The sequence below is a fragment of the Protopterus annectens genome, chromosome 11.part0 (assembly GCF_019279795.1).
Source record: "Protopterus annectens isolate FY-2018-M chromosome 11.part0, PAN1.0, whole genome shotgun sequence".
NCBI lineage: Eukaryota > Metazoa > Chordata > Ceratodontiformes > Protopteridae > Protopterus > Protopterus annectens.
The window spans coordinates 814,386,776-814,399,930 of NC_056745.1; the positions used below are offsets into that span (position 1 = coordinate 814,386,776).

The following is a 13,155-nucleotide window of genomic DNA, read 5'->3' on the forward strand; positions in this document are numbered from 1 at the left end:
ACTCAGACATATAAACTTTGCATAGGTTTGTATATATCCTGTCCTAAGTGAGAATACCTATAGGGAGTACTTTTGGACATGTTTCTTTGCTTAGATATATTAAAATGAATTATGGTATGTTCTATGTAAGCCAATTTTGAAAGACGCCTCATATCTATCTTCGTGGTATACTAACTTTATGCTTGTTAGTTCTCGGTTTGTGTGTTTACCATAGCGCAATTTGTTATACAACAATATGCCAGAAGCATGTCTGCTAAAATTTAAAAATAAAAATAAAAATAGCTTCTTCTTGGTATACTAATCTTATGCTTGTTAGCCACTAGTTTGTGTGCTTATTATAGCGCAACTTGGTACATAACAATATGATAGAAGCGTGTTTGTCAAAATTTAAAAATAAAAATAAAAATAAAAATGAATTAGAATAATATTAAATAATAATGGAGTTATTCAATATTTTCGTTTTTAATGTAACTATTATTACTATAATAATGTACTATATTCATTAATAATTAACACGAGTTTTTAGCTTTTAGCTAGCGTTGATTAAATTAAAAGCACTATTTTCATGCTGTTATTATTTAACTTTTGGATGAATGAAATCTTATGATTGATATATATCTTTACTCATATATTTTTATATATTTCTGCACTTTTTGCATTTTTACATTTTTCATATTTACGTCATGCAGTATAACCATTATTGTGCTAAATGAAAGCTGTTTCATACTTTTTGTTTTGTTGTCATCACTTTTATTTTACGGTGACTCTATATAAGTATTTTGGCTATACCTCCAGCCATATATGGGCAACATTTCCTGATTCATGAATCTTTGAGCTAATGGTTTGTTAGCCCTTAATTATTTGATTGTGTTTATTGTACAATCAAGTAGTATTGGCAACTTCAGCATTAGGCTTTCTAAACATGGGCATAGCTTCCTGTAAGTGCCTATTAAAAGTTTTACTAATATCTAGATGGTTACGGTGTGAATATTCTTCATGTTATTTTGCTTCTAAAAAGACATTTATCTAATGAACATCAATATTATTTACATTCTAAAATTTTGTTTCTGGGTGTCATTGAATGATGATAAGGTTGCTTGCATTTAATTGTGTTAGACTGCTTGTGACGTCAATATTGAATTCTTATTTTATGCAAACAAGCACTTTGGTTGCTTATTTAATGATTGTTTCAATTATCTAATTGAAAGGCAATGCGTTTGGTATAAAAGCACTCATTTGGTTTTGTAATTTATAACCTGAGGAAGCGCAATTTATATTGCGTGAAAGCGCTTGTTTTCTGATCTACAATAAATTCATTTTATATTTTTTATCTTCGTGGTGGTTTCTACATTTCTTCAGTTACTGTAACACTTGCTTGTAATGACTCTACCTGTGTAATAGGTACAATGATTCAACATCATGACCATTCCCTTTCATCTGATGTAAAGTATTGTCAAATGTGGAAAGAATTAATGTTTTGATCTTTAGACTAAGATATTACTAACACTGTTTGGTGAGCATAAGAGTTTGCCTGTGGCAGATGAAGCTAGAATTCAGAGTCGGACTATAATATTGTCAGCCTATAGTTATTAGAGAGAGTAAATAGGTCCAAAGTAGATCTCAGGAATTATCATGGAAAAACAGGTCCAGTTTGAAATTGAATGTTCGATGTTAATTTAGGGATTTACTACAGCATAAATGCTTACCTTATGAGACTCGCACCACTGATGGATAAAGGGCAATACAATGTTGTGGAGACGACTCCAGATACTGCACTCTGGAATTGTGATAGTGTTGGTATGATTCATTTTCTGGTCATGACTTGTCCCCTATTCTGAGCAGTAGACTTATGAACAGTGTGATGTGACTACAACCCAAGAGTCAGTACGTGACGTAAGGAAATCACAAAGAGTTAGGAAACCACCTCAATGTCTGACCTACTGAGTAGTGAAGTTAATGCTACCCATACTGATCTTTCGCATAAATGTGACTGTATCTCAGTACTGAATAAACCACTTCAGGGATGAACAATTTTCTGGACAATGATGTAGTACAGTTTTACCCCCATGAAATATTAAATTGGTTTAAACTACAAATTAGGCAATGCTGTGTGTAATCAGTTAAGTAAGTGAACCTTACAGAAATAGGCCTACTTACTATTATATAAGTCACTAAGTTCATGTCTTATACTCACACTATACTCAGTCTATGTTTAATAATAAGAAGCCCCCAGGCTGTGCCATTTTTGGTCTCTATGTGAATTTTTTCAAAGTATATAGCAGCTAGGTACACAACAATCATTTCATACAGATTGCAGTGGTGTTCAGCTGTACTGCCATTTTCCCTCATCCAGACAACTTAAATGTAGTCCATGCTAACATTCCATATTTATAGCAATTGTGCTTGCCTATAAAAAGAGTAATGTGTTTACTATAGAATTTAGAACCTAAAGCTAGTCTTCGACTGATTTTTTTCTTGTAGCAAGCAGAGTTATTGGAATGTCTGCCCTGCTATACTGTAATAACTGAATGTAAAACAACTCTGTTATTAATTGTACCAGCATTAGAACGAGTTTAGCATTTTCTGCATTAGAAATAGAAACAGTAATAAGGTATAGTATTACATCCTCCTTTGTGTGCATATTAAGGAACAGAACCGCACATGATTAAGCAGAGACCTTTGACAAATTAAAACTGTCATGTAAAAATCTGTCAGAATCTGAAAATATACTGTTAAGAAAATGTAAAGGTCAGGAAATTTAAGTTATATTCCTCTCAATGCATAAATAATCCCCACTACTTTAACATACTTACAATTTCATTATAGGCAGGATTTCTAGATTTTGGAACAGCTTTTGTTTTTCTCTTTGTTATATGTTCTGTATCAGGTAAAAGGTAAATTTCCACATATGCATCAGGAGCAGAACCATCTGAGGATACCTTTAAAAACCATAAGCCACAACAAGAATTAATACAAACATGAGGCACAACAAGAATTAGTAAAAACAAAAGGCAGAACAAGAATTAGTGGCTTAAGTAGTTAAATATGGAACACAAAAAAGGTCTGTTACATCATTAATATAGAATAACAAATGCAGCTTCATTTATAAGGGATCAGAAGCTGACAGGCTGTGATTCTATAGCAGAAATCAGAAATATTGATGTTGTTTTTTATTTTTAACAAAACATGCCAATGAGTAGATTAGATACTTCTAACACTGTTGACTCAGTGTGGGCTTGCTTATCCTTCTCTGGAAGCACTATTGCATATTCCTTGATAATGTGAAGAACAACAACTTTTTAGACTTAACAGAGCATACGTTTCTAACATGACTGAGATTAGCCTTCTTGCAGCATCTGCTTAGTACATTCTGTTTGCCAATAAAAAAATGGCCTTTTGGAAATACTTGTATTTATGTCATATATTCCTCCCTGCTTAAACCCCTTCTGATGCTCCTTTTCACATGTTGATCAGTCCCTTTATCTATCCAGTTTTCTTGCCAGCCAAGGCATCAGCATAATGCAATTTATTAATTTGCTGAGATAGAAGGTAAATGGACATAAATTAATTTTGCACATGTCATATTCACTGAATACTCTGATTTCAGATACCACCGCCATTATAGTTGTACTGCAGAATCTTCCGGCTTCTCTAAGCAATTCCTATTCTTTTTTATTGGTTTTGTTTCCCTAACCACAGATTATTTATTTATACCTCAAATCCATAGTGTGTGAATTGTATGAACTGCCTTCAGCTTTGTCATCTACTAGTTCTGGTTCTGACCTCCCAGTTAGTAGCCTCTGATTTTGTCAGTCACTATTCAATATACATTTCTGGATACTTCAGCAGTCTAGTCTACCCCATTTCATCCTTTTAGTTTACCTTTACCAAAGTCTTCAAGACTCTGGATAACATGATTTATAGTTATAACCCCAAAAAGCCGTTGACAGAAATGGAAATGTGCGATCAAATCCATGAATTTATACTAGTTCTGAAACTCTACATGACTGGTTCCCTTATTTTGGCTGTTTCTTCATCCCTTACTTGTCAGTGTTGAATTATGTATAATGACTTATATATTTTATGCTGGTACCCCCCGGTGGTCACTCTTCTTGCCCAACTAAAGAAAAAGAAAACAAGACTTTATGAATTTTGGAACTGTAGCCTTATGAGACTTTTAGTTCTTAAAGATATTATTACTTTTTCTAAAATGTAAATAACCCCTGAAGTGAGACATCTATATTTCTACATAACCCTTGTTATGAATTAACTTTTTCAGATGCATGTATACATTTGTATGTAGTCTATTTTATTTTTTTTCTATAAGTGATATCACTTGTGTTTCCATTTTTTTCTGTCAGAGTTCTCATTTTCTGCTTTAGTTATAATGCAATCAATATTTTATGACTGAGCAAACAAATTCTGTTTTGCAATACTCTCTATTTTTTTGTAGTTATACTATCCTGTATAATTTATACTGTGACATTACTATGTCCTCATTTTACTTGCTTGTTGCTTGACTTTCATGCTTGTTGTGGGTAATAATGTTTTTGTAGCTTCATAGGATTTGTGGTGATAGTTCATGGATTCAAAGATTCATAGATTGCTACTAGGTTAACAGACTGGGGGGGCTTTCTAAGCCTAACCATGCTTTCCCAAAAGAATAACAATGTCCTGTATCCAAATAGGGCACTGAAGGCCAAGCATTTATAAGCCATCTAAGTCCATAAGGGACATGGCTACCAGGCCCAGTTTCCCAATTTCCTATTTCCCATCCACTGGTCTAGGTTGCATTTAAATTGGGTAATTGGGAAACCTGTTCCAGAGAAGAGGGATAGTCTCTGGTACACATATCTGTCTCTCCAGCAGGTTCTGTTTAAGTTAGAGATAAAATTCAAGTCCCTAGACTTTGTAGTCCTTGTACTATTTGACTTACAAGTATGTACAAGATTCTTAAGTGTGGTGTTTGTGGATGCCTTGAAAGCCAGAAATACAGTAGATCACCCCTCAGCAAGCTACTGTATAGAAGACTGGGTAGAGGGAAACAGCTTTAAGCTGCTCTGAGTAAGGCAGGTTTGTCACACCTTGTATTCTTTTCGTAAAGAACCTTTGCGGTCACTCTAATTGCTGCATATGCCTGGTCACGTACATACCAAATGGAGCATTGTATGCTATTATTGGTCTGATAGGGGCAGAATACAGTGGGATAATGACCTCTTGCTTAGATGCCATACACTTAGTTGTGCAATATAAAAATATTTCATCACCACTATGGCCAACATTTGGCAATAGAAACAAAACTGTTTTTCTTGATAAAATAAAAACAAACCAGCTGATAAGTCTACAAAATCTTTAGATGAGTCAATTGGCAAAACAAGCATGGCAAATAGGCAGAATACTTCCAATATGAAAAGTAGGCAAACAACAAATTATGTAATGAAAACTGAGAAAACAGGAAGGTGAGTATGCTAAAACATAAAGTTCTAAATTAACCCTAACTTTTTAGCACACAGTAGAAGAGCACTAACTGTGACCTAGGTGACATGGGTTCATTATCAACCCTGTTTGTGGGGCAATCATGTGGGAAAGGAGGAGCTTAAGGGGCATTGCCTAGTTGCCTATTTGGGGGGGGCAGAACAGGGTTCCCACATTCAGAGACACACAGGGCAGTATGATTTCTGTGGTGGAGACCATGCCAGCCTCCTTTCATGCTTTGGGGTGGGATAGTGGGGCTGCTCAGTGGAAACACTGTAGTAGAAATAAGGGGATGTCCTGTGCAGTTAGCCTAATTCATTTCCCTTTCCTGGCATTATGTCTGGAGTATGCACAGAGATTAAGTCTCAAGTAAAATCCTAAAATAATCCACCATTGATGGCTGTTTGAATGATGACCTCTCTTGGTTGATTCTTGCCCTGGTGATGTGGAAAAAATAGGCTGACTGAACGAAAAGGAGTTGCTGATCCATAGACAATGGTTGGAAAAAGCGAAAAAAAAATTAAATTCAATCTTGTTACCCTGATGCTTCAATAATGATACCAGCCTTGTAGCTAGGACAGAGTTGGTGTAGAACACACTGCACTATTGACTATTACAAAGGCAATATGCAGTATAATCAGTTTATAAATAACCTTCTGTCTATTGTCACATGACCCCTCATCTGGAAGACTGCAGATTGCAACTATACAAAAAAACAGCTGAACCCTGTATTTGGATAAATTGTAATTAAAAGCCACCAAACAGGAGCACTTCATAAACACAGACCAAAGATAATCCATGAGCAAACAGGAAGCCAGATCAGCAATTTCCATTCCCACATTATGTGGCATAAAGATGGCAATTAGTAATCCTTTATTATACATTGACTCCCTATTACTATTTGAAAATGTGCACGCTGATTGGCCCAGCCCAACCAGCGTGTCCATTGTAAATCCCACAATATACCAACAGAAAAAGGTCCGGTCACCCGCACTTTTTTTCCATTGGTATAAAGTGCCCCAAAACCTTTTTTTTTACAATTAAAAAAAAAAAAGAGAAAACGGAGCAACGGAGACTTTCTTTTCTCGATTGCTTCCATTTCAAAGCATTCATGTATTGGGTATGCATGGGAATGCAAGTCCCATACGCATGCGCAGTACATCAAAATGAAGAAGCAGTATACCACAACCGGCGGAAGAAGATTAGTCCGCCGTTATACAAAGACATTCTTTAAGAAAAGTAAGTATTTTTTTCTTAAATAATGTCATTGTATAATAGCAATAACCGAATCCATGGTTGTGGTATACTGAAGATTTACCCATGGTTGCCTTTGTTTAATCACTCAGGCTTCACCCTCGTGATTAAACCACACCGACCGTGGGTAAATCTCCAGTATACCACACCACGTCGTCAGTTATTGCTTTAGTATATGTATTTCATGTATAACATCTCCCAGTGATAACTGCAGCAGTATATTAAATGTAACTAAACAAATTCTCTAGTATGTAGATTCCCAGTTTCACAGAATCCTTGTATTAAATAAAACAAAAGTTATTTTTGCCTAATGGCCACACCCATCTCCACCTACACAGTTTGCAGCACCACAAGAGCTACATAATTTCAAGTAATGAACTGACAGTCCACAGGTTTCTGAATGCTACAGCTGAGTGAATGTTTATAATTTGCAGTTCTAAATCATCACGTCCACACATGCAAGTGTCTTGTCAATTTGGTGACAGTTATGAAAGTGCCCGGAAGCCAGTGTGATTGCTTTTCACTGGAACTGGGGCAAGCCCTGGGTTGAAGAGGTCTTCATTTTCTTTGAATGTGACAAAAGCAACAGCAACCAGAGATTAAAACACACACACACACACACACACACACACACACACACACACACACACACACACACACACACACACACACACACACACACACACACATGCATTCAGATATAGCAATGTGTATATATTTAGTTAGTTAGTTAGTTAGTTAGTTAGTTAGTTAGTTAGTTAGTTAGTTAGTTAGTTATGCATTTATTTATTTTTAAACCAATTAACCATGGCATTTATTTGCTATAGACAATAAATAAATAAATACAGAAACAGATGTATAACAATCCCAAGGTGACCTTGTTAAAAGAAAACATGCCTGCAGTGTGGCAAGGGTCCTACAGGGCAGTTGACGTGACAATTCAAGTCATGTTATAGTTAATACAACCACTCTCCTGGCATAGTGGGATAAAGACCTGATGATTACCCAGGCAACTTTGGTCTGATTAATGGCTCAGATGACAGATCGAATTGCAGGGACTGATGTTTTTTACATACTGGGAAAGGCTGGCACTTATGTGGATATTCCCTGCAATAATGTGGGCAGAGACTGCAGTCTAAAGAGGTGCAGGGTGGTGGACCTGGCTTTAGATGCTGCAAAGATGGGATGATACACCACACATTCCTATTGCATACCCACTCCCTGGGTGTAACTACTGATACTACTGCTGGAAGACCAGAAGTCTGTAGGTTCTGTTCACACTCTATATGATTGGATTACTGACACTGCAGTGCAGCACTATGGGGCAATTGCACTCCTGAGTGTGTCATTCTTTGTATGAGATGTTAAACTAAGGTCCCATCTACTTGAGTTGGTGGTAACTCAGATTGGGACTAATCCAGTCAACAAAATGATAAATAAAAGGAAATAAACACTAAAAAAATGGAGGAGGTGTAAAAATGGTCTAGGCCACTAAGTAAAAATATCCCGTGGTTGATGGTAAGTTGACAAAATACCCATTAGAATCCACAAGGCTCCGGCCTATAATGGAGGTTGTTTGGGAGTGTTTTGGAGAGGCTGGCAAACAGGGAATGGAAGTGGGGCAGTGAGATGATGCAAGAGGAGTAAAAAGTACTCAGAAAAAAAATGATACCACTTGAATGTTGCAAGGCTTCTGCTCCATGGGTAGAACAGTATAGAAAGCCCATGACACTGAAGCATAAAGTGAAAGGTACTTCATCTGTACATGGTGTGAGAAGAAGCTGGAGTTCCATTGGCTATAGCATGGGGTAAGGGTATTTTTGTTAAGATACTTGCAGTGATAACCCAGATATTTTGGGCAGCACAGCACTCAACTTCTTTGCTGAAGGATTAGGATAAAGCCAAAAATAATAATGTACAGGAGGAAGAATGGACCAAAATCAAGGTCACATTTTAAATAGTACTCTAATTTACTTAAAAAGGCAATAGAACAACAACTTTTGCATCAAATTTCATTTTCTAAATGATAAGAAATATAAACACTGATGTCTGTTATCAACAACTGCCTGTTATCCTCAGTGATTAACCAGAAAATCAAAAAATTGATGAGGGACACAAGTACACCTTTTAAACTCTTAGCTCAAGAAATCTGGACAAAACCTGACATAATGGGGGGACAAAGGCATAAAAATAAGGACAGATGTTAAATGTTGCTCTTATAAACTTAAAAAGTTGCTAGAGTAACAGAATTTGTCTGGCATGAATTTTTCTGAATGGTATGAGCTCTGAAACTCAAACATCCCCCAGATTCTTGAAAGCTTGCACAGCATGCAAGATCAGTGCAGGGGCTCAAGCAGACCATATGTCTGCCGTGCAATCCAGGAACAGCCTGCAGGGGCATGCAGGAGTGCTCCTGCACTAATCCTGCATGGCCTAAGCCCTGGTATACAAATCACCCCATTTGCTGGAGAAATCTATGCAAATGAGGTGATTTTGCAATCCAGGAAGCTTGCAACAGTCCATGCAGGACTAGTGCTATCTGCAGAAATGTACTCGGTTAGTAACCGAGTACATATCTGCAAAATCCAAAACGGAGCAGTGACACCTACAAATAAAGGCCGCATATCATGTAGTAAAGATGCCAATGGCCAAGTATAAGGCCATTGGCATTGCAAACATCAAAACAAATACAGAAATCAACTTTTATTTTTTTTAGCCGATCTCAGCTGTTTAAGCATAGGGCAGTGGCGCGCAAACAGGATCGAGGGGAAAATAACAAAATTAACTTAAATTAAGCTTTCTAACTAAAATCAGTATTCTGCCATGCAAGTCAATAGCAGGCAGAAGACAACATGGCCAGTGAGTAGTGGTTGTTAAGGGGGGAGGCTCAGTGTGAGACATGTAACTATGCATTAGCAGGCAATCCTTTGCAAATGAGGGGAAGGATAATGAATCCCAGTTTCCCCCAGCATGTGAGTCAAGTCCCAACAGTGTAAGAGGAGGAATAGCTTGGTGCAAGCCTAGGAGTTAGTTGACATCATGGGGGGGGGGGTGTCAGGAATACTGTAAGCGGATTGGAGCCCTGTGGCTTGGATTTGCTCCTAGCTTAGTACAGCTAAGCTAGGGGGGTGTCTAAACCTGCCTAGCATTTTTTACAAAGCCTAAGCGGGTTTGCGTGCTGTGCACCAGGTTTTACAGGAAGAAAAAAGTAGTTAAACCAGGATATAGCAGCAGTGTGCACATTTGAGCATTCTGCGCGCACGCGGGCTTAAACAGGAAGGCAATGGGAAGGAAAAACAGCAGTAGGAAGGTAATCAAAGAGAACTAGCTTAGCTAGCAGGTGAAATGTATCAGAATTAGCCAATTACACAGGCAGCAGACCAGCCCAGGCCAGAACACTGCTATAAACTATGCAAACACCTTCCCCTCTGGTTTTTCCCACACTCTACACCACCATTGTAAACAAGTGGGGAACTTTTAACACTCACAACAGCAAAATTATATGGGCTGCAATTAAATAGCTATCATACAAAAACTTGTGGAGGAGGCTGAGGGTGGTGAGGAGGTGAATGCTGTCAACCAACCGACAGTGAGGAGACGGAGAGGAGTGTACAGACCCAGGGTACTCTACCATGGGCTACATGAGCTGGAGATAGTGGAGCGCTATAGGGTGGACAGGGACCTCCTACAGCAAACTGTTGAGCTGTGCCGGTCACACTTGACACACAAAACTAACAGTGAGGAACCCATCCCATTGGATAGCAAGGTATGTGTAGGCCTATGAATATTAGTCACAGGTACCTTCCAATGGCCAAAAGGGGATTTGATGGGGATTTCACAGGCATCAGCATCCAGGGTACTCCACCAGTTCCTGGATGCCATGTCAGCATGTCAGTGAGCACTTTTATTTCCCCAATACCCACAGGGCATTGGCCAGCAATATGCAACTGTTCCACCAAATAGCAGAATACCTTCAGGAAGTGGATGCTATAGACTGCATGCACATATGCATCAAAGCACCACAACTGCCAGGTCGAGTGTGATGTCCAGGGCATAATAATGAATGTGTGTGCTGGCTACCATGGAAGCTATCACAATTCTAACATCTGGCATCTGACGCAGCTGTACCAGAGATTTGCCAATGGGGACATCCCTGACCATCACCTAGTGGGGGATGCTGGATATGCACTGGAGCCGTGTCTGATGACGCCCATCAGAAATGCACACACACCCGAACAAGAACTCCATGATGAGGTACACGCACAGACCAGAATTATAGTAGACCATGTGTTTAGGGTGCTCAAGTCGTGGTTCCAGTGCCTGGATGCATCTGGTGGAGCCTTGCAGTACTCACCAGCTACATGTACCCAAATTGTCCTTGTATGTGCCATGCTACACAATATGATCCTGCAGAAACAGCTGCAGCAGTAACAGCACAAGGCAGGGCCACACAGTCCCCCACCATTGCCAAGGCCTGCATTGGTACAGAGTGACTTGGAGGAGGAACAACCTGTGCCTGCCCCAGTAGGCAGAAGGAGGTGTGCCCAGTATGCCCTGGGCTTGGCAAAGAGGCAATGCATAGCACATACACTGACACAAGAGGGACCCAGGGAATAACACCTTTTTCTGGCTCTCACATACAGTAAAAGGGATGCCAAACATTACACTACCTGTGCTTAACCATGTGTAGGGAGTGTACTATGTGCACCCGACATAGGCAGCCCTGCAGCACCACCCTCAGTACTGGGACACTCACAAGGTAAGTGACTCACACATGCCAGTCAGGCGGGTTCACATACCCAAAAACAGTCACGGCCAGCAGGACAGGTGTAGACAAACACAAACAAAGGCTGTGCTATGGCCTTTGAATGAGGCCTATGGGTAACCTCCCGCCCCAGGCCTACACAGACAGACTACAAAAGGTCAGGCAATGGGATGTCAGTTCTGAAGGGTACGAAGTCAGAAACTAATACGTAGGTAATTAAAAGCTAAGATCTGTAGTACACTGGTATGCCTCTAGTCAGCATGATAGGTAAGACTGCAGACTTAAATGGAGTACCCGACATACCAGTACAGTCCTAGCAAATGTGTACAAGTGTCAGGTGTGCCCCCCATCCTACATAGAAATGTAGTCACAGTCAGGTGTGCCCCCCCAATCCTGTGTAGAAACATAGAAATAACCGAACAGCAAACCAACCCGCCAGTACGGCTAGTGCAACGGCCCAAACAACAATATACCCAAAAAATAAATGGAGCCAGCACAAATTCTGTGTGAAAAACAGTGTATTATAAAATACACATAAAATACAAAATAACCAAATTAACTTCAGACCGGTTTTGGCTATGCAGCCTTCCTCAGTGAGCAGAAAAAACGTGAGATTTCCCTCCAGCAATATATATACATACATTAGCCAAAAGGCACATTATACATCAATACAAAAGCTTAATTGCCTTAATTAGAAGTACTCATTAAGGCCAGGTGGAAACAGCGCCCCTAGCTTAACAATCCACTTTTTTCTTTTAGGTTTAATATTTCATGTAAAGCAGCCCTGTCATTTGTTTTCCTTATGATACAATCAATGATAGTGAATCTAAAAATGCCAGTCGTATGGGAGAAAATGTGTTTATACAATGCACTGGATTGTTTGTGATTCCTGATATCACTCATATGTTCACTAATTCTCATTTTCAGCGGCCTAGATGTTTGTCCCACATAAAAAGCATGGCATGAACAAATAGCCAAATAGATCACCCAATTTGTACTACAGTTGCCAAAGAAGGAGAGGTCATACACTTTTGAAGTATTTTTACTGCCAAAGCTTGTAGTTTTAAAGACCCTTGAACAATGTGAGCAATGGCCACAGGGACTGCAACCAACCAATTTATCCCCTGTAATGGTTCTCTGAACCAGCATCTTGTCCTGATCCTGCCACCTTTTATAGTGGCTAAATAATGACCCCAAGGATCGGCTCTTTCGGAAGGAATAAGAACAATTTTCTCCCAACAGATCCGCAAGCAAACCCTCACCCTGTAGAATATTCCAATGCCTGGAGATAATATTCATAAAGGATTGTGTATTCTTACCATATGTAGTTGTCAACCTTATTTGATTCCTGTTGTCAATCTTATGTCCCCTGTAATGTAATAAATCAGATGTTCATCGTGTTTCACTGTTGCAGTCATGACTGTAGGGTTCTCCCCTGCCGGCAGGCAGCCCTCGGTCGGCCAGAATCTCAAAGTCTGGGTCCGGCGTCGGCTGTTCATTCATGCTCCCTGACGTCAGAGCGCCAGGAGTACAAAGCTGACAGCTGATGCCATCTTCTCCAGTCTTTCTTGCCGTGCGGTGATAGCAGTTCGCAAGTGCCGGTCGGCTGACTCCTGATGAATTTTTCTGATATTCTTCGGTCCGAAGACTTTCTTCTCCAC

General features: G+C 39.2%; 1 protein-coding gene across 1 annotated transcript in view; it reads right to left on the minus strand.

The window, feature by feature from the left end:
• PIK3C2G (phosphatidylinositol-4-phosphate 3-kinase catalytic subunit type 2 gamma) overlaps positions 1–13,155 on the minus strand; it is a 1,120,359-nt gene that overhangs the window by 23,344 nt on the left and 1,083,860 nt on the right. Inside the window, exon 21 of the mRNA XM_044087254.1 lies at positions 2,814–2,939. Coding sequence (XP_043943189.1) covers positions 2,814–2,939 — 126 coding nt within the window. The remainder of the gene's footprint in view (positions 1–2,813; positions 2,940–13,155) is intronic.